The sequence below is a fragment of the Grus americana genome, chromosome 3 (genome assembly GCF_028858705.1).
Source record: "Grus americana isolate bGruAme1 chromosome 3, bGruAme1.mat, whole genome shotgun sequence".
Lineage (NCBI taxonomy): Eukaryota > Metazoa > Chordata > Aves > Gruiformes > Gruidae > Grus > Grus americana.
In genome coordinates, this window is record NC_072854.1 from 25809813 (window position 1) to 25832232 (window position 22420).

At 38.1% G+C, this 22420-nt stretch overlaps 1 protein-coding gene across 4 annotated transcripts in view; it reads left to right on the forward strand.

The window, feature by feature from the left end:
• The first annotated feature begins 600 nt into the window (after positions 1 to 600).
• Positions 601 to 22420, forward strand: part of MCPH1 (microcephalin 1) — a 133604-nt gene continuing 111784 nt past the window's right edge. Inside the window, exons 1-8 of one of the 4 annotated variants that reach the window (XM_054820454.1) lie at positions 601 to 750; positions 3137 to 3228; positions 5626 to 5744; positions 13457 to 13541; positions 14190 to 14310; positions 14593 to 14733; positions 15980 to 16075; positions 18158 to 19180. In XM_054820454.1, the coding sequence (XP_054676429.1) occupies positions 732 to 750; positions 3137 to 3228; positions 5626 to 5744; positions 13457 to 13541; positions 14190 to 14310; positions 14593 to 14733; positions 15980 to 16075; positions 18158 to 19180 (1696 nt within the window). In that variant the 5' untranslated portion in view covers positions 601 to 731. Of the gene's footprint in view, positions 751 to 1294; positions 1401 to 3136; positions 3229 to 5625; positions 5745 to 13456; positions 13542 to 14189; positions 14311 to 14592; positions 14734 to 15979; positions 16076 to 18157; positions 19181 to 22420 lie in introns of those variants that run through there. The other 3 variants (XM_054820455.1, XM_054820458.1, XM_054820457.1) reach the window with 3 other exon arrangements.

The window sequence follows — 22420 nt, forward strand, 5'->3', positions numbered from 1 at the left end:
TTCCATTATTTTATTAGAAATTTTATCGGTTTTTCCTGAGGAAGACACCAGGTTTTCTCTCTTACTTACCTTTGGTATCACATTTGCTACACTCCAGCCTTCTAGCACCAAAGCCATTTCACATAAGGGTGAGCTTATTGTAGTTAGTGGTAGTTACCCTCAAGTAATTTTGGATGCTTCGGTAAATACTGCTTGGCTCTGCCCATTTTCTAATCCCCATTTTGTTGGCTTTCTCTGGTATTTTTTTCACTTCAGACACTGCAGTTTGAGGCACCAGAGTTCAGAGGACACTGGTTGTCTCATGTACCTTCCTACAACGTAAAACTATTCAGAGAAGCCTCCTGAGGACGCCTCATGGTGAACACAGACACAGAAAAATCACTTATTGCTGGCTGGACAGAGCACACCTATTTCTGTAAAGGACTTCAGGACGCCAGAACTACACAACATCCGTGACTTCTGCAGCCACAAGGACGACACTCGACCGCCGTTCGTCACACCTCCAGCCAGGCCCTGCCCGCAGACTCTCCCTCACGCACCAGGACAGCTCCTGCGACCCGACCCGCTCCCGCGGGCGGATGGACCCCGCACCTCCGTTAGCGGCGGCCGGGCGCAATGCGCAGGCGCGACGGGGCGGGACGCCGCGCGCAGGCGCGGTGCGTGGAGGCGGGTTTGAACGGTGGCGGGTAACGGAATCTGTCGGTGCTGCGCTGCGCTGTGCCGTGCTGCTAATGGAGCCCGTCCTGAAAGGTACCGGCTCGTCCGCTGTGCGGGAGCAGGGCTGGCGGCCGGGCCGTCCTTCTCCCGGCGCGGCTGAGGGCAACTGCTGTGCTGGAGCGGGTCCTATTTACAGCGCTGCCCCGGCGTCCCTCTCCTTGCGGCCCTTTCTCCGGTGCTTCCCGGCAGGACTGTCGGGGCCGAGGCCGCTGTGGGGGCTCCGGCTCGCGGTGGCCGTTCGCTTCCTTCCCCGACCGGTCCTCTCCCTGGGGGTGGCCCGGCGCCGAGTCTGGGATGGGACCTAAGCCCCCGGGGCGGGTCAGTCTTCAGCTCGGCCTCGTGGCGTGGCTCCCCCCGCGGATGGGAAGCCCTCCCGTGGGCGCGGGGAGGGGCAAAGAGTTTCGCTGCGGGGCTGCTCTGGCTAATCACGAATCTTCCCGAAACCGGCGGCGGGGCCTGGCGGTCGGACCGCCCGCGGCCTGCCCCGGTGGGACGCGGGTCGTGGCCGGCCGCAAGCCCTGCGGGGGCGTGTGGCCGCTGGAACGGGCAGGGCTGGAAGCTTTCCTCGGGCAGGGGAGAGAGCGACTGCCCCGTGGGGTGGCTACCGGTACAGCACCGGCGGCGCTGCCGGCGCCCCCCCTCTGCCGCCACGCATCGGTGCCGGCCTTGCGCTTCCTATCCCGGTCAGTCCTGGCTTCATCCTGTCTGGTTTGTTTCGCATCTGTCTAAATTTCTGCCTCGCCAGGTTGCCCTCCGATGTTTATTTTCCCCAATGTCATCCCCTTCTCTGAGACCTTTTACAAGAACCGAGCTCTACTCAGAGCTCTTCTAGTTCGAAAAAGCTGCAAAGCCTTCCTCATTTTCCTTTCCATCAGCTGTACAAAAGCTACAAAGTGCCTTGTCTTTTGTTGGAGTATATTTGATTAGCTAAAACTGGCTAATTATTTTAAAATATACCTTTGATCCTGCAGCAGGTGCATGCAGCTTTGAAGTAATGTTCCTCTAAGTTCCTAGTTTGACCTTCGCTTAAATGCTTCAACCTGTTTTTCTAGGAGAATTATAACTATGAAATTTCTAAAATATTCAATGTAAGAGAAAGGTATTGTTTTTTCGAATGCAAGTGCAATATTTTTCACAATAGAGCAATAAAAAAAAAAAAGGCAACTCTGGCAAAAGGTGTCCTGGTTCAGTAGTAGAATGAACACAAGTGTGTTGGGGCGGACTTAAGTTCCCTAAGCTCCCACAGTCATAGTAGTGATAATAATATTTTTTTGCTGTGGTTTGGCTAAGGAGGTGTTTTATGTTCCGTATTTCTCTTGTATGTGAAAAGTATTTCTAGCAATTATAACACATTAATCTTTATAAAAGTACTTATTTAACATTGGAGCATTTTTCTGGTTTTCATTTAGAAAGACTGATGACACTACATAATAACGAATCAGAAGGACATATGTAGTAACTAAAATAATTAAGCAATGTTTGCCAAGTATGACAGTTTTAAATTGACACTTTCAATTTTATTTATGAGTTGTCTGAGAGTTGTCTGGCCTGCAGTTTTTGTAAAATTGTTTTGTGGTGAACCGGCATTCATCCGGTTTTGTGGAACACTCCTGATTCATCAATGAAAATGGGAAATTGGCATGGCTGATGGAGCTGTAGGTCCTTCACTGCCTGTCCAAAGTAAAACTAATGAAGGGATTGTTAGGAGTTTAATTTGTTTATCCCTTCATGTCAATACATCTGGGTTGGTTTGTTTAAAGGCCTTCTCAACCAAGGCTGATTTCATTCCTTGAAGAGATTATTAATCTGGTTGATAAAGGAAGCTACTTAAATGCAATATACCTAAAGTCACCTAAAGCAGCTGACATGAAATTGTATTAGCCCCTGTGATATACTGAATCACCCCAAATTAAGTACATAAGTAAGGTGGAATTTGAAGTGAATTGGAAATTGTTAAGTAATACTTCTGGAGAGTTTTCAGGGGGGGTGGGGAAGGAATAATTCCATTACGTTTATTTCATTATGTTCTGTAACTTGTGTAACATCAACTCGCCTTAAAAATTTTTGACTAACCTGAAGATCAGCAGTGATTAAATAATGATAAGAGTAAGCAGTCATGTAAAGATACTGTGTTGCTTGTTAAGCTGGTAGTGTGTTTTAAATAGACCAAGTGAGTAGTTGTGTAACTAGTGTCAAACTTCTAAGTTTGTTCCATTACAACTAACTTAAGGGACAGAAATACTGTAAAAAGAACATTCTGCTGCTAACATCTGATATTTTTATTTTGTTTATTAAAAGCTGTATTTGCTACTGAATGCAACATGTATGAAAGCAAAATTTTGTTGAAAAGGCTGTTTAACCAGTTGTACCATAGTATATAATTCATTATCTGTTTGTTGTTTTCTCTCTTCTGATCCAGATATTTCTGCATTTGTAGAAGTTTGGTCATCTAACAGAACAGAAAATTACTCAAAAACTTTTGAACAGCAACTTCTTGATATGGGAGCAAAAGTAAGGAAACTATTTTGAAATAAATAGAATAGGAAAGCTCTTAATAATAAACTAGCTTGCTTGTTCTGCTTATCATGTATATTTCTTTGTAGTATGAGTTTTTAAAGGGCAGGAAGGAAGACCTGAGAATAGAAGAACGTGCTGTAGAAGTCTTACTAGTGACAGATGGGAAATGCATGTACAGCCTCCCTATATCTATAAACCTCTTTGTATATTAATATGATAGCATGCATTTGTTGTGAAGTATTGAGCTTGCCACGTACTGTGGGCAAACCACATCAAAGTGTTGAAAAACTGTGGTTGACAAGTACGTACCTTATGTTGTTTTGTCTTCTTTAACTTGTAGGCAGCTGCTCTGTTTTTAGGACAGTGTTTTCTAACCCAAGTACCATGACATTTTATTCTTCCGTTCGCTTTCCTACAAATGTGGTTCAACTCCAGAAAGTGCTAGTAAAAATACATCTAGGAGTCTTTGTAGACGTCTCAGTGACTCTTCTTTTTTTTTTCCATATCAAGTATAGTTTGCTTGTAGGTGCAAAATATGTTTAATTGCCAGCTGTAAAATTTCATTCAGAGACGAAAGTCAAACTGGCATCTTCTCTTCTTGCACATTATCACCGGTTAATGGAGTTTTTTACAGCCCACATCATGCTCTAAATAACACTTACGTGAACTCCTCATACTTTTTAAGTTGGCATGTGTAGGTGTATCTTACTGTAATTTAGGAAATTTTGTTGATCTCCCCAAAGCCTCTCTTTCTGTATGAATTCACCTAAGATAGCATGACAGAACAGTAGAATAACTGGTTTTATTATAAAACCAAATACAACTCTCAATAAATAACTCAAGTAAGAAATATTTCTTGTTCTTTTGTGCTGTACTATCAGATCTATGGAATTCTGATGATGTTAGATTTTTCTCACAGAAAAAATGACAAAACATAAGGCTTCAAAATTCCTCAAGTTGATCAAAAAGTAGCTGGATATGGTGAAAGATATAGGCAGATGATACAGATGAGCCTATTTAGCAGATCCCTGGACTAAAAAGGGGTGGTCCTGCCTTTTCGCTATTCCAGACACTTCCTTCCCTTTTATTGGGCTGAGCACATGATAGTAAACTGACTTGGCTCACTCTCTCAGGAAAGAAAATTCTAAATTAGTTTTTCAATAGATTGTTGATTTAGACATCTCAAGCTAAGGTCAGGTGAGCAACAGAGGACATCCAGTGTAAGGAAGGAGACAGGAGAGGTGAGAGGGAGGTGTAAGGTGTCTCCATAATTTGGAGGCAAAGCTATATCAAGCATCTGTCCCCTTAGGACATGGGCTGTGAGCTGGATACTAACATATGTGAGTAAGCAATTGTATCTGTAGTCATAACTTATTCTGCAAGAGGTTCGTTGGTCCTGTATACCTAGATACTTAAATGTTGTGGGTTTTTGTCTTCTGAGAAGCAATAAATCAGCTTGCCAGCAGAAGTTTTTGGAAAACCTGAATAGTTTTCTTAAAACCAAATATAGAGCTAACATGTTGGGAGCCAACTATAATGACACAATTGAGAGCGCAACAGAAAGCTAGGCAGCTACTTCCATTTGACTGTGCTGAGAAGATGCTGCTGTAAAATGTGAATTATACTGATCTCACCATGTCAATGATCACAATAACTCATCAAACACTTTTATATGTAGGCTGTTTAGTCTCCACAAAAGGAAACTTTGGTTGTGAAGAATGGAGTATCTAGAATTAAAAAGGTTGTCACTTAGTGGTCAATAGAGGCTGATAACTGAAGATTTGATCAGTTGTATGACACAATGAAAATGTCAGGTATGATATTAGCTATAATGACTTAAGTTTTCTGTATTTCTCACTTTTTTTAAAGTGTTCTCATAATTTTTTTGTTTTGTTTTCAGCCTTCCCTCAAAACGAAGAGTGATCTGTATTGATGAGAATTAGTTTAAAGGATAAGGTTAGCTGTACTCTGTAGGCTTGTGAGTTCTTTGCTAAATAAATGATGTAATTTGGCATTTCTTTGGATAGTGGCAACTACTTTCTATACTGGCTGTTGCATAAGAAATTGTTGGGCTACATAAATAAAAATGTTGTAAGATTAGATTGCTAGAGTAGGGAAATGAAAATAGAAACCTAGAGAAAAGAAGTTTGAAAACAAAAGGCTACTCTAGCCCTCTAGCATTCATTGCTTTGGCTTGACTAATGAGACTTCAGTTTTGATTGCTTGAGGCTTCTTGTGAAGATGGGAAAGATCAAAAGAGTCCTTGACATAGTGTGTAGAGTAAGTTCTTATGCTAATGGTTTATACATTAAAAGTGGACTACGCTAGCTAGTTTCATTAGCATTTTCTGATTATCAGACTTAAAGATAAGCTCTCTGTGTACTTCTGCAGGTTTCAAAAACTTTGAACAAGCATGTGACCCATGTAGTCTTCAAAGATGGACGTTTGGCTACATGGAGGAAAGCACAGAAGATGGGTGTAAAAATAGTTTCTGTTCTCTGGGTGGAGAAGTGAGTAATCGTGAATATTATGAATGTGACCTATTCTAGAGATAATGGATTCTAGTATTGGTTTATTTAAAAAGCACAGTACCTGTTTTTTTAATGTACGTGAAATAGTGATTAAATCTATGAGTAAATTATAACTTTCCTATGACATTATTCCCACTATAAAGCGTTTTACTTGCATAAAAAGGTAAAATGTTAACTCTTGAAAAATGAATGTGTTGAAGTAGTTCTGTGGTATATTTGTTAATCATTCAGTGTTCTACTCCTTTCCTTGCAGATGGCACGTATAGGCAGTGAAGACCAGATATTTATGTTGAATAGAATTCTTCCATTTTCATATGAAAAAGCATGTTTCATCAGGGACATTGTACTGTTTCTGTACTTAACTCCTGTAGACAGAACATGTCCTAGCAAGAAAGAGAAAGATCCATATGTAGTCTGACTTCTAAGACATTTGGTAGATTCAGAACAGTACTGCTTGAAGTTTCTCAACTACCATACAGAAAAAGTTAAATTTAAAAAATAAATAGATCACATTTCAGCAGTGCAGCTAGTCCATGACAATTTGCTAGTCCATAGCTGGTTCACTGAGTTTACAAAGCGGTTGTGAAACCTAACTTAGATTTCAGTGGAAGTGTAAAACACTCTTAACAGTGTTTAGGAATGTGCATGTGTTACACTCAAACACTCCAACTCATAAATTGCTGTGATGATGGAAATTAGAATATAAGTCAAATAAAGAGGCCCTTTCCTATACTGATTGTAATGTGCATGAAGAGATAGAAGTCTGCTAAGTGCAAAAATAAAAGAAAAAAATAAAAAATGGGGGAGGTGGGGGGAAACTGGGACTGAGCTCTGCAGCCACTTAAATGTAGGCCAGTACAACTACAAAACTTGTGATACAAGTCTGTTAACCAAAAAAAGAAATTCATGCAGTTCTGCAGAAGCAGGATTTTCCTTTTTTTTTTTTTTTTTAAGAATATCAGCTATAGAAGTTACAGCTGCACAACCTAGCCAGCTTTAACACTGAGGAAGAAATACCTTAAGCTCTCAAAAATGAGTGATGCAAAATTTTATGTGAATAATCTTCCTGTGACCTGGTGCTATATGAGTGTGAGAATGATGGTCATTTCAGTAGGAGTCTTTGGTTATAAAATTAAATATGCTTTTCAGATGGCTAAGTGTATAAATATGGAATTTGAAGCCTTAGTACAGGAACTATAAACTATTTGAGGACTTGGATGTGCTATAGTAAAAAGGATCCCGGAAGAGTCCAGGTGAGTAGGATCTGCAATGGAAGAAGAATGAAAGCGCCTTACAGGGGAGAGTCTAGGATGAGTCATACAGAAATGCTGTCTCTGTAACAGCAGTTCCACTCCAAGAGTCTCCTCTGCCATACAGGAAGGTATTGAGAGGATGAATGCTGTAGAAAGCTCGGGCGTAGAGACAGCTGGTTATGTGATACTGTAGGGGACAGCATGGAGCTTTGAGATCCAGGTGTAAAAGCCTCAAGAAACTTTAACTGTTGCTGGATACCAGCAACAACGGAAAAGACAGCAGAAAGAATCTGGAGAGAAAGCTTAAGCTGTTTGGTAGGAAAGAGTAAGCCAGCATCTTCCTGGTATTTTTGAATTTTGTTCCTAGTATCATGCTCTGGACAAGGCAAGGTCTTGCTATATGGCTTAGAAGATGAGGTTTGTTGGAACTGGGGAAATCATCTGAAATAGAGAGATGTATTTTATTGCGGGACACACACACACACACACACCTCCAAGCTGTGAATTATGATTTAACTTCTCTGTAATCTTTTTCTTCTGCCTTTTAGATTAAGGTTAATGCCATAAGGTACACAAGAACATACAACTTAGATTGTTATATACTATTGATGCAGAATTCGTAGGAATATCCTTGAGCAAAGTAGGTCAGGACTGGTAGAAGCTTACATAAGAGACAGTAATGAATAGTCTCACTAGTTATAGTCATTCAAGTGAGGCACAGACAATACAAAATTAAAATGAGTCTCTGCTAGCATAATTTTTTGTAATAAGATGAGGGAACTGGAGTGCCTGACTTGAAATTATATGCCTAATGTATTAATATCTTGGAAATTTGGTAGGCAGAAGACAGTCTGTTGAACCCTGGGACAATGTAGTGGTCCTGTATGAATGGAAGCTTGGTTTGAACCTGATAATTGTGTAAGCAAAAAATGCAGAGTTCATATGAGTTGAAGTTTTAGCGTTTCTAAAAAAAGATGGCTTGATTAACCACCTCCTCCATTCAATAGGGAGTAGAATGTTCTCAGAATGGTCAGAACTGTTGTGAAATGTCATTTCAGGAAATGTAATGGTAAAGGGCAACTTTCTAGTGTAGACTGGGGATTGTGTGACTCCTGTTGGAGTGCAGTGTGAAGACAAATACTTTAGGTGTCACTTGGTCTTAATTGGTTTGTGGATGGTTGTTCAAATTATTTCAAAGTAAGTATTTCTTGCAAGTATGGCCACAGTATGAAATCAGTGTTCGTACTGGAACAGCAAAACCCAAGAAGTTCTGTGACAGTGCTCAACTTTAAAAAGGTGTCTACTTAAAATGGAAGAAGTTCTGTTAAGAAGCTAAGACAGTGAAGGGAATAAAATTCTTGCTGGTGTCAAGGAGACTATTTAAAGCATAAGTCCTCTTAAGTGTATCAGAACAAAGATGGTCATCACATTGTGTGAGGGGAAAATTTAGATTTTAGACATTAGAGTAAATGTTTTCATGGCATTATCACCTCGACAGTGATAATTAAATAGAACATAAAACCTCATGTAGCAGCATGACAGCATTTTATAGAACCATACAATGGATTGGCTTGGAAGGTACCTCAAAGATCATCTAGTTCCAACCCCCACTGCCATGGGCAGGGACACCCTCTGCTAGACCATGTTGCCCAAAGCCCCATCCAGCCTGGTCTTAAACACTTCCAGGGAGGAGGCATCCACAACCTCTTTGGGCAACCTCTTCCAGTGCCTCACCACCCTCACAGTAAAGAATTTCTTTCTAACATCTAATCTAAATCAACCCTCCTTCACCTTGAACCCATTACCCCTTGTCCTGTCACTACATTCCCTGATAAACAGTCCCTCACCATCTTTCCTGTAGGCCCCCTTCAGGTACTGGTAAGCCGCAATTAGATCTCCCCGGAGCCTTCTTTTCTCCAAGCTGAACAACCCCAACTCTCTCAGCCTGTCCTCATAGGAGAGGTGCTCCAGCCCTCTGATCAGCTTCATGGCCCTCCTCTGGACTCGCTCCAACAGCTCCATGTCTCTCCTGTACTGGGGCCCCCAGAGCTGGACGCAGTACTCCAGGTGGGGTCTCTCAAGAGCGGAGTAGAGGGGCAGGATCACCTCCCTCGACCTGCTGGTCACACCTCTTTTGATGCAGCCCAGGACACGGTTGGCTTTCTGGGCTGCAAGCGCACACTGCTGGCTCATGTTGAGCTTCTCATCAATCAGTACCCCCAAGTCCTTCTCCTCGGGGCTGCTTTCAATCCATTCCTCACCCAGCCTATAGTCGTGCTTGGGATTACGCCAACCCACATGCAGGACCTTGCACTTGGCCTTGTTGAACTTCATGCGGGTCGCACGGGCCCACCTCTCCAGCCTGTCAAGGTCCCTCTGGATGGCATCTCTTCCCTCCAGCGTGTCGACCACGTGTCATCGGCAAACTTGCTGAGGGTGCACTTGATCCCACTGTCCGACAAAGATGTTGAACAGTGCCGGTCCCAGTACCGACCCCTGAGGAACACCACTCGTCACCATTCTCCACTTGGACATTGAGCCGTTGACCACAACTCTTTGAGTGCGACCATACAGCCAATTCCTTATGCACCAAGTGGTCCATCCATCGAATCTATGTCTCTCCAATTTAGAGACAAGGATGTCGTGCGGGACAGTGTCAAATGCCTTGCACATGTCCAGGTAGATGATGTCAGTTGCCCTTCCCTTATCCACGGACGCTGTCACCCCATCATAGAAGGCCACCAAGTTTGTCAGGCATGATTTGCCCCTAGTGAAGCCGTGTTGGCTGTCACCAATCACCTCCTTATTTTCCATATGCCTGAGCATAGTCTCCAGGAGGGTCTGCTCCATAATCTTGCCAGGCACGGAGGTGAGATGACCAGCCTGTAGTTCCCTGGGTCTTCCTTTTTACCTTTCTTAAAAATGGGGGTTATGTTCCCCCTCTTCCAGTCAATGGGAACTTCGCCAGACTGTCAGGACTTCTCAAATATGATGGAGAGTGGCCTGGCCACTTCATCGGCCAGTTCCCTCAAGACCCGCGGATGCATCTCATCAGGTCCCACAGATTTGTGCACTTTCAGGTTCCTTAGAGATTCTCGAACCTGATCTTCTCCTCCAGTGGGTGGTTCTGCATTCTCCCAGTCCCTGCCTTCTGTGACCTGGGCAGTGTGGCTCAGGCATTTGCCAGTGAAGACTGAGGCAAAGAAGTCATTGAGCACCTCAGCCTTCTCCATATCCTGGGTAACCAGTTCACCCATTTCATTCTGGAGGGGACCCACATTTTCCCTCATCCTCCTTTTCTCACTGACATACCTACAGAAGCTTTTCTTGTTGTCCTTGACATCCCTGGCCAGGCTAATTTCTATCAGGGCTTTGGCTTTCCTCACCTGCTCCCTGGCTGCTCAGACAGTTTGTCTGTATTCTTCCCAGGCTACCTGCCCTTGCTTCCACCCTCTGTAGGCTTCCTTTTTTTGTTTGACTTTGCCCAGGAGCTCCTTGTTCATCCATGCAGGCCTCTTGGTGGTTTTGCTTGACTTCCTCTCTGTTGGGATGCATTGCTCCTGAGCTTGGAGGACGTGATGCTTGAGTATTAGCCAGCTGTCTTGGGCCCCTCTTCCTTCCAGGGTTTTGTCCCATGGTATTCTACCAAGCAGATCCCTGAAGAGGCTGAAGTCTGCTCTGCTGAAGTCCAGGACAGTGAGCTTGCTGTGCACCCTCCTCGCTGCCCTGAGGATCTTGAATTCCACCATTTCGTGGTCGCTGCAGCTAAGGCTGCCCTTGAGCTTGACATCCCCTACCAGGCCCTCCTTATTGATGGAATGTCGCGAGAGGATGGCAGCAAGGATGACTGAAGTTTATAAAAGACTTTCCTCACAAGATGTGATTGAAGAGACAAGAATTCTTCAGCCTGGAAAAGAAGTGGGAGTAGAGGGAGAGAGACTCTTGTGAACACAAAGGTTCATACTGAGAGGCTGAATAAAGAATGACTGTATATTTTTTCCTTTCAAGTAGAAGATTGGGAAAGCATCGCTTGAATCTGGAGGCAGATTCAGAGAAAACAGTAAATCATGGTTTTTAGCAAAACATGATTAGGTTGTAGAACTCCTTGCTGCAGAGTCATAGTCAGCAAAGATTTACATGGGTTTAAAAAATACTGAAGCAATTAAACATTTAGTTTTATCAAAACCCAAATACAGTATTGCATCTGACCATCTGTAAACTAGAAATCTGTGGAACATAGCAAAGTCAACTGGGAATGTTTGGCTGTGTTTTCATGTTATTGGAAACAGGATGCTGAAGTATATGGTATTTATTATCTGGACACTACTTTTTGATGTTTGAGCTCTGAAAACACAAGACAAGGAAACAAATCATAAACAATTACTCCAGCGTTTTTTTTATTCTTCTGCTTTGTGCCAGATACTCTCCCCCTTAACAGCTAGTGGACCCCTACTTCCAAACTGTTATGCATGTACACTAGTGTTATCTTCCCCTGAGCAGTGCTTGAGTCTCTTGGAGGAACATGCCCTATGATTTGAAAAATACTATAATAATCATTTTCCTCCTTAAAAACCAGCACAAATTATTAGAGTACAAGAGTTTGTCCAGTATTTAGTGAACACTGCCTTGTTGAGCTCTTACTGGATTTCCAGTGCTCTCTCTAAACTTGCATTGGAAGCTTCTCCTTTACAGTATGAGCATCTATTTGAATCTAAACTGAATGCAGTTCTACAGTTTAGGAAGTAATTTAATTGGGAAGAAGACTCTTAAAATAAGATGACAATTGAAATTCAAAAAAAATTTACAACTCCTGAGTAAATGTATTTTTAATTTTTAAAAAAAGTGTTGTTTACTTTTGATTTTCAAAGAACAGTATATATGTCTAACTTTAAAAACAGTGCACAAAATCATGGACTTGCTATAAGATTCGTGCAAATAAATTGTTAAGTTTAATGCAAAATGAGTGGCAGCTTTGGAATCACTGAAAAAAATTTTTTTAGTACTTCTGCAACTCAAATACTTCAATGAGCAACCTAAAAAAACAAAATCAAAACTCAACAACAAAAAGAACCCTACATAAGATAGAATTGCTACACTGTGTGTTCAAATTAAGAACTCTTAATACTTCCAAATCAAACCCTTAATTGGGAAATACCCGTGTATTCTTAGTACAGTAACTCACCCATGTCATAAATAAGATAGATAAATTGTTTACATTCAGATTTGTCTGCAAAGTAAAAAATTCTTATAAGATACTTAATGGTCAAATTTTCTTCTGTTTAGCTTCTCTGAATCAATGAAATCTCTGAATTAATGTAAATTTTAATGTAGTCTATATCTATGCTGATTAGCCAGAATTTAATAATAGCCACTGAAGTCCAGCATGTTGAATATCATCTCTGATGCTCCAGAGAACTCTAAACTCAGTTAGTTTGATAAATACATGTAATGATTTGGCTCTTTCCTTTATTAAAAACTGAGTAACTAAGCATTAGATTATAATTCTACAGATACAAACTTTATAGCAGTTAGATCACTAGGTGTCACTAGAATCACAGTCTTGAATGACTTCTGGGGGAATTCTAGTGTAGTCTATTAAGGTTCCATACTCTTTCATGTAATGTTTTATTATTTATTGTTTGAGAATAAAACTGTGTTTACCTATTTTGATCAAAAGAACTTTAATTTGTGTATTAATAGCCAAATTCTTGTGTCAATATCAATCTTAGCATTCACAAATACAGTAGATTGTAGATTGTGTCATATACCAAGATAACATTAGTCCTGCTGTACTCAAGTCAATCTTTGAATGTGAAAAGACAGGAAAAAGTAGGGGTAAGGTATCTGTTAGACTTTGGTTTTGTAATTAAAAAAAGTTTGCATGAATATAGATTGCTCCTCGGTGGGGGTCTGTTTTTAGTTTAGCATTGCATATACAAAGAGAAGGTGGAAAACAGACTAATGGGTAAGATGTAAAAGCCAGGATCAAATGAAGCCTCCTTCTTCATTTGCCTGAATAGAAAAAAATTCCGCCCCCGCCATGAAATTCTGTAGATTGTAGTTGGGAGTTTGCTGTCATCACAGTGATTTAAGTTTGCTAGCTAGTGAACAATGAAAGCCTACAGTCCTCACAAAAGTCAGGGCAAGATTTGATGTTCATGAGAATCTGGCCAGAAGATTCTTGCAGAACAGCAATTGAGAGGCCATCATTAGGACAAAAAATTGTTTCATGTCCTATATTTGGTGTGTAATATATAGGTTTGGTTTTTTTTTTTAGCATTTATAGTAGTTACACTAAAGATACATACTTAGGAAGTGTTGGTGTTTCATTATTACAGGGCTCAGACAACTCTTTTTGCAATAAAAGTTCTCATTTTTAAAAAACAAAACAAAAACCCAAAACAAACCCCCCCAAACCTGCTCTAATTTATTATACAGGTGTCGAGAAACTGGATTACATGTTGATGAATCCTTATTTCCTGCAGTAGACACTAGCGAAGGTTTACCACTACTGATAAAAAAGGTAAGTATGTGATTTTATTTAATTATTATGTTTTTAAAAATAGGCCTAGGGTATTAAACTTTAAAGTTTGAACTTGACTTCCTGACCTCAGGCATTTGAACTGTTTATTTTCAGAACATTCTATAAACTCTACCTATTCATCTGAGTAGGTTTTTAAAGGTAGGCTATGGCTGTGATAGTGTGGCATCTTATCTGAAGAAAGGATAATAAAAGTAAAGTTTTTATACTGCTGAATGAAGAAATGAAGATTTAAATTAAAATGACATAATGATTAACTAATAAAAAAATGACAGTTATGTGACTTATGTTTCACTGAGTTGCAACAAGCCCTAAAATCCTGGTATTTAAAAAAAAAATCTTTCAAGCTTGAGCTTTGCTATAAACAAAAAAGAAAAGATGGTGACTTAGTCTCCTTTTTACTAAAATCTAACCTAAAAGATTCTGTTAGGTTCTTTCTTATTTCATATTAAGTTCCCTTTGGTACATGTTAACTTCTACAATTATCTGTGACTCTCAAGGAGGTGATAATAAGTAGTAGAGAGTTAAACACTGATAATAAATACTGTGCTAAAGTGATAGGCAAATAGAAAGTGTGGTTACTTCTGACAGTTTTATACCATATAATTAATAGTTTTGTGTGTCTTGTAGCACAAATGTATGCAGCCAAAAGACTTTGTTGAAAAAACTCCAGAAAATGATAGAAAGCTGCAGAGAAGACTGGACCAGATGGCTAAAGAATTAGCTGTTCAAAAGATAGCAATTAATGCTGGTAAGAACTACTTTGGACTAAGATTCAAATATCTTAACTTATTTCTTTAAAGCATTTGATGGGGTTTGTGGTTTTTGACTTATGTATCTCACCATAAGAAATAAAGTTGACTTACTTTTTACAGAGTTCCTTGCAAGTTTGTGCTGCTAAGGCATCTGTAGTGACGTCAGGTAGAAGAAACCTAATTTTTTCAACGTTTTTTTTGTTTTTTTAAAAAGAAACTTCATCTGAAGCTGTTATGACATGTAAATATTCATGTACAAATGCAATTTCTTTTTGTAGAAACTGATGTACCAGTTTTACTATTTGAAGACAATGGTTCACTTGTATACAGCCCCGTTAATAAGATAAAAGATCAATGTAGTGCAATGGAAAGAAGAATAAAGGAGATGAAGGAAAAAAGAGAAAACATTTCTCCTACTGGTAAGAAGTTAAATTTTACTTATCCATGCACATGCACAAGTGGCTGAATTTTTGGCGCACTTGTCTTGCTCTGGCCTTCAGAATTTTTTTTTCATATCTTACTTGATTGCATGTCTTCCCATCCTCCCAGATTTCGAGTAGGTGTGAATGCTTTAGCTTTTAGTTTGTTTCTGTTGAAGAGCACAAGAAGTCATGGAAGACAATCATCGCCACAAAGAGTTTCTTAATCACTAGACTGCTCAAGAAGATTAATGTTTAAGCCAGACTTTTTAAATTGTAAATTGATATTATCACAACTTGGTTAAACTTTACAGTGAGACTCTAAATCTTATTTCCTGTTAAATTTTAATGCAAATGCTGTACTTGACAAAGATTGTAATGTTGTTACTCCCAGGCCAGCTGTTTAAAAAGGAGTCCAAAACTGATGAGAGATCTCTCCAGGTACTGAAGAACAGGATTTAAAAAAATAAATGAATTTGAATTACCTAATTGAATAAATCTAGTTGACTTCAAAATGCAGATCCTGATGAACTAAATCTAGATTGCAGTTTTCAAATCATTTTTTAGTGTTTGCATTACCTTACTGTGAAAGTATTGAGGTCTACGTCATTAGGTTTTGTCAGTTATTATAAACACTGTTGAAACGTGGAACATCTTTTGCGGGGGAGGGCGAGGGGGGGATCTGTAGTATTTGAAGTTTTAAGAAGTCTGTGTCAACTAGACTGTCAGTTTATAATTTTAACAATAGTTGTGGGAGGAAAGTAAAGAACCAGTGATACATGGGTGAAAAATTACATCTCATTTATTTTAACATGGCTTGTATTTGTTTTCTCTTCAAATTTTAAGGTAGTACCTTCAGATGTTTTGAAAAGCGTTTCTGCTAGATTAATGCTTTGCTGCTAATTGCAGTATTTGATAGATTCTTTAGTAAAATGCCTCAACTGGCTTAGAAATGTCTGTTAATATTTTCTAAATTGTTTGCCATCATTCTTTAGTTTCAGGAAAATGTGGTGCTGAGTTATCTAGAAAAAATTGCTTAAAATTGTGGAATATCTAATAACTTTTTTATTAGTATATAAATTTGAGATACTGTTGAGCAATCTGTAACTATTTATATGGTTATAGTTAGTTGGCAAAGCAAGGACTTGTCTCTTAGAATTGAGCTGTTCTGAAATATGAGTAGATGGTGTGGAAATCTGTATGTTTACAAATAGGGCTAACTAGTTTATTATTTACAAATTCCTAGCTTCACAAATGTCTCAAATACCTTCAAGTAGTTTACCAGGAGGCTGCTCGCTGTCTACTTCAACCTTAACTAATTCAGAAGCTGCATTGTTACCGGGTAAGTAACATAACTTTATCTAGTACAGAAATTAAAAATAATACGTGGCCTGTATATATTGTTTTGGAAAGTGCAGTATACTGAAATGGGAACTGTATATATTTGCTCTATCATTCATATTTAAAGCCAAATTATTTTAGTATTTCTTAACTGGCAAAGTATGTAGAAGTAAGAATTCAAGGAAAACAGTGTGAGGTATCACATTGGGTAAATGCTCTGCCTAACTGCTGTGTTGATTGCCTCACTTCCTCCTCTTTCCTCACACCATTCCCCATTAATGGCTTCTTGTCCTGGCATGGTGCCAGTCTTCTCTGCTCTTGCGGTGCTCTTGTATAGAATACAGAGTGCACACTAAACAGTGTGATGTGAGAAGCAAAAAAAGAGAACTGAATGAAAGAGAGGGACCTCGGAGAACTGAAATGTCTACCAAATTGTCAATCAAAAAACTTGAATTTAAAAGGAACACTAATGTGTTCTCCAGTTTTAACTATTGAGAGACTGAAGAAATAACAAGAATAAAAATAAATCAGCTTTTAAAATGTTTTATGGTTGCAGATGAATTCAAATCGTGTGTTATCAAGGTTCTTATTCTCATCAAGTTAGGGGTTTGTTCCTGTGTTTTGGCATAGTAGCAGGACATAAGGGTGAAGATTGTTGTAAAGGCTGTTGAGCTACATCAGTGGGCATCTTAACAGTATTAATCATGTATCCAATGGGTATGTACTCCAGACCTCTGAAGTCAGATGCTGGTGTTTGATCTCAGTAGAAAAGTAAGGAGAAGACAGTCTTTAGAATTAGTAATGAGGGCCACTTGAGTGGTCTGCCTAGTCTCCATTCTACCTCATCGGTAAGCTATACATTATGCTGTTTCTAAGTGTTATATTTTGTTGACATTATGCAGGAATGCTGTCGTGCTGGCTTACATGAGAACAGGGGCAGTATCTTGTAGCCTGAGACAGCTTGGTACGTCTTCATGCAATGTTAGGGAGAAGTAATAGTTTAATACTGGAAGTAGCATAGCTGTGCCAACAAACTTTTTTATTTAGGTAAATTAGTTATGTGGTAATGAGGTTGAACATGGTGATTTAGAGCTTTACCTTGAGTATGTCTTTCCAGCATTACAACTGCACAATGTAATTTTACATTAAGAATAGAACTTCATGTCCCATGACAATATTCAGTGTGGCTTCTCTCTCTGATGCTTTGTGACAGTGGCCCTTTTGTTTGTGCTTGCAAGATACGTGAGAGTATGTTGGTTAATAATGATTTAAAAAGTTCAAGAATCCAGTTTAATTTAAGAAAGTTAAGACTTTTTCAGTTATCAATATGGGAGTCTGATCATGTCATGTGAAACTTCTCCTTCCATCTCCATATATTTCATTTTTCTGAATTTAGCTGGCTACAGGAGCACTTACAGAAGTATTGCTGAAACTTTGTACTCAATGTGTATTTAAACAAAAGCATCTATTGCAATAATCAGATTGTAGAACAACCGGATTTAAAAAAAAATGTATTCTGGATAATCAAAGATACTAGCCTGTTTCAGAGGAATTCATATCTCACAAAATAATTTTGTAGGAATAGCTACAAGAAATTATATTTTTTTCACATTCTAATTATTTTTAATACGTTGTGTTGAGGTATGTAGTATGATACTATGATGTTGTATTTAATTTCATCTTAACTGCAAAAACTACAAGGTGGTGGTAATGGTGATCACTGAGTTTCCAGTATTACTATAGCTAGCTTTATCAGTGTAAAATCTTGCTGTTTTTCTCAAAAAATTCAAGAGTAAAAGGGAATTCCTTTGCTGCTTTTTTCAAGAATGCAGGACAGGACTTATGGATAATTATTACCACGTAAGAAGATATGATAACTACAGCTATTGTAGCTTGTCAACATAAGGTGCTTTGTTTCTAATCCATTTTCTGTTTAGTTTTTGATGACTTGCCATATGATATCTGGAGAAGTGGCTAAATCCTGCTTTTCTTCTTTCAGTAATTTCAGATGTGTTTTACTAAGAAATTTGGTACTTTCTGTTCTGTTAAATACATTTATGTTGCCACTTTCCATATTTTGCAGAAGAACAAATGGAAGACTGCTTGAACTCAAGTTACGATTGTCTTTGGGGAACTGATAAATCAAAGAGGCAGAAAACAGAGATAGTAAAGCATGCCTGTGATACTTGGACTGATAGTAATGTATCCATGAGTGCATCAGTGAATTCTCCTTCACGTAGCTATGACCAGAAGAGCTTAACACCAAAACAACATAGCAGAAGAAGCTTAAGAAAGAAACAGATTTTGCAGCACACTTTGGATGACAAATTGTCTTTAGAAAAGAAACATCTAAAAGAGTTTCCAAAGAAAAATCAGCAGGATGAAAATAGCATGACTGCTTCAGTTGCAAACGAAAATTCTCTTCTCCAAATCGAGGACTTGAGTCATATTACTCCTTCCAAAAAAATAGCCAAGTTAAACACCATTCCTGCTTTGATCAGCAGTCTCTCTAATTCACCTATTAACAGTGAAGACTTAAATACGTGTTCATTGGATAGAAGCTTCCCTGTTGACAGAAATTATTGTACTCTTGAAGACAAGAAGAGGAAGAAAATACAAACACTATCTAGTTTGAAACTGAATTCCTCAGAACTGGGTGCATCAGGGTCTAAAGAGTTCTTGCAAGCAGTTACTACATACAGCAAGTCTTTTTGCACTGACGACACTTCTTATGAAGACTTTTTTTCATCATCTAATTTGAATGAAAATGAGGTAAAGGTACGAGTACCAAAGGAATCACAGAATCCTCCTCAAGTTTGTTGCAAAGACTCTTTTACAACCATGGATTCGCTTGACGTGAGTTTCTGTAAGTCACATACTACTTCCAAGAAAAGTAGGAAAACATCTATTCCAGCAAATGATGTTTCAGTAAAGAAAAACTTCAAACCAACTGAACATCCTGGAAGTGTGCCATTAAATTATATGTCAGATGGTGAAAAAGCTGACATTGCAGAAGCTCTAGATTCTGATGGTGTGAGTAGGCTGTCTCAGCATGCTCATGAAAAATCCTACAGAACCAATGTGAATTACTGTACTCACACTACTGGTAAGTTGCTACATAGAGCTGGAAAATGAAAAGATATCATACTGCATTAGATATACTCATGCAACTAAATTGCAAAATGAACTGCCATTCCCAAGGGAAAAATATTTCAGAATTACACCAAAAGAAGAAAATGCTGCAGTACTGACTTTATTTTTGAGTAAAATAAATGAGTGCATAGGATCCAAAAGAACACCTATTTGTTTTCCCATACATTACAAACACAAAGAAATCACCAAGAGATAAGGAAACTGCTCACAAAATGCAACAAAAGCATGTGAGCTGCCTTTTACCCTAATACTTGGTATTCTGTAAACGTCCTGTTGCTATTCAAAATCTGTTTAAGAAACCAAGATCTTTGTTTTAAATGTTATGGTGCTCTTGTAAATTGTTTACAAATAACTTCTCATCATAAGGTCCCTTGTTCAAATTATTTTTATTTTACAAGTTAAAATTGCTACTTTAGATTAATTGCAGTTAAGGCCATAAAATCTCTAGTGGAAGAAAAAAAATTGAGTTAGCAATTTCTAACTTGTGCTATGATGAAGATTGAATAAGACATTTGAGGGCATGTGCAAGAGTTGCAATGTCAGCGTCTTCTTAACCATGGCTTTTTAATATGGAAGTGATCTTAGTTTTAATAATAATTTTAAGAGCATTTTTTATTTGAGCATTTTCAAGTTGTTTTAGCCTAAGTTATTTCAATGTAAATGTATACTAGAATATTGAATCTCAGGAACTTCCCTGAAAGCTTCTAACTTGCACTGGGGTAATCACTTTCAGATTTTTATATTTTGAGCTCTGTTCGTCAAGCTTTACATAGGGTTAAATATTTGTAATTATAACTGTGTATTTTAGTCATTTGTTTTCCCTAGAAAATTCTGCAGCAGTGCATCAATGAATTATATAAAATTAATTATTAACTTAAAGGGCTCAACAAACTTGGTATCAGACTTATGAAATCAGCCAGTGAAAATGTTAAATGGTGACTGTGCTTATATCTGTGGGTAATAAATTGCTGAACTGTGAGCTGCTATTTTGGGTTCACTACCTCTATATTTTAATACCTGGAGTGCATCATTATAACATAGTTTAAAAAAAAATGATGCAGGTGTGTGTTGTACAAGTATAAATGTATACCCATAAATGTATGAACCCACTGTATGTGTGTTTTGCTGTGTGGCAATGTACTAGAAGATGATCCTTAAATTATGTATTCCTTAATGTCAAAGAACAGTCCATTTTTCAGAAACAATCATGGAAACAAATGGGGAAGGAGAAAAATGTTGTAGCATGTTATACTTTTATTTTCTCTCTGGACCTCTTGTTTAAGATAACAGATTTTGGAGGAGAGGAAAAAGGAATAGTGTTCAGCAAACAAAAGTTATCAAATGTATATATTTTTTTATTTTTGTTAGGAACTTCTGTAAGTCTCAATTTGTGTTTCTAGTGATTTTAATAATATTTGTAACTTATCAGTGATGGCCATTTTCCCAAGTATAATGTATTCAGCTTCATGCATCTATTATGTAGTCAAGTAGAACCTCAAGTTTGACAGCTCAGATGAGCTCATTTAAAAATGGAAGGAATCAATAATGAAAGATGGGTTGTATTTTCCCTAATGCAAATTCTGCGGAAGAAAATGAAAAATTTCTTTTAAACTTACTACTGTGACACTGTGTAATGGAATAATTGATTTTTATTAAATATAGGTTTAATATTTCCTTTTTTTTTCTTGAGTGTAAGTTATTTCTTGTCCTTGTTAATTAGTAAATAAATAGTAAGTTGCTGTGTTTTTCTGTATGTTGTATGTGATTTGAAAACTGGTAAATACAGTATATTATTTTTAAAAGCTAAAGAATTCTTTTCACTTGGAACATTTGATTTTAAAGTAGAAGTGTAATATGGAGGCTAATCTGAAACGTAAAGTCCTAATGCTTATGTTGTAGCAAATTTCAGGTTCCTTTGTAGGGTACACTCAAGGCTGTCCAGTTGTTTTGCTGAATAGTACAGGCATAAACATAGCTACTTCTTTTCATCTTACTCCAAGTCATAAATCAAGTAGAGAACTGTCACAGATACAAGAGTTGAAATTAATTAGGTGTTATAAGAATATTAAAAGATGCTTTCCTTTTAGATTCACCTTTTCTTTCTCAGCTAAAATGTCTATCCTTCTGATTAAACCAGCCATACCTGAAAAATTGCAGTGCTTTATAGTCAATAAGTGCTGTGTAACTGGGTTTTGTGTGTCAGTGCCTAAATTTTTAGCAGTTACAAAGTGAGGAAAATGGTGGCTTTTCTCTATCATGAATATAAGTTTATGGAAATGCAATAATACTGTCCTTTGTGAAAGTTAATCATCTATGTTACTAGGAGAGTCTAAGAACTTCTTTGTCATTCATGTTGTAAATTGCTTTACTTTGAAATCCTGTCCATCTGCTTATAACTTTTTCAGTAGGGCTGATGGTAGGGTAAGTTCGCACTTGAACCAGATGATTTAGAATGCCAATACTTACTCAGATTTGATTAATTCCTATGACTTTTCATCTGAAGGCTACAACAATAAATAATATTGGGCAAGGAGTGCAAGAGTATGCTCTTTTAAGCTTCTATCATCCTAAAATCATTTAGAAATTTGAACTCAGACTTAGCATTATTTCCAGTCTTGAAAATAAACTTAAGGCTTAGCTGAGTGAATTTTAGATAATTATGGCAAATGTGGGAGGCAAATATTATCTTAGCCAAAAGACATAAACTAAGACCCATTATAGGGTAATTAACATAGTTCAATGTTAAGATGGGAAATCTAGAATATCATTCTGTTATTTGGTGCAAAAATGATTAATTTTAATTTAGATGAATGAGTTTTACCTGAGGTTCTGGGTGCTTAATACTGCTAAAATACTGTTTATGTCTTTAAAAGCACACATATGAAAACTTCCTTAGATTTGATGTGCCTTTTTTTCTTCAGTTTTGGAAGAAGACAAGCTCACTAAAAATATTGTATGATGTCTTCTATTGATATTTTAATATGTCCTTTTAAAAAAAACAAATGAGCAATGAAGACGATGACTATTTCTTCCTTGATGCCTTGTTTTGTTTAGCTTCACAAAAGTTTAATTGTAACTAATTATTAAAACAAAAAAGGACAAATATTTCTGAATAGAGGAACAGGTTGAGGATTATTTTGACCTAGTCAAATTTACCAAGCCTGATGACACTTGTCCTATAGCACATAACAAA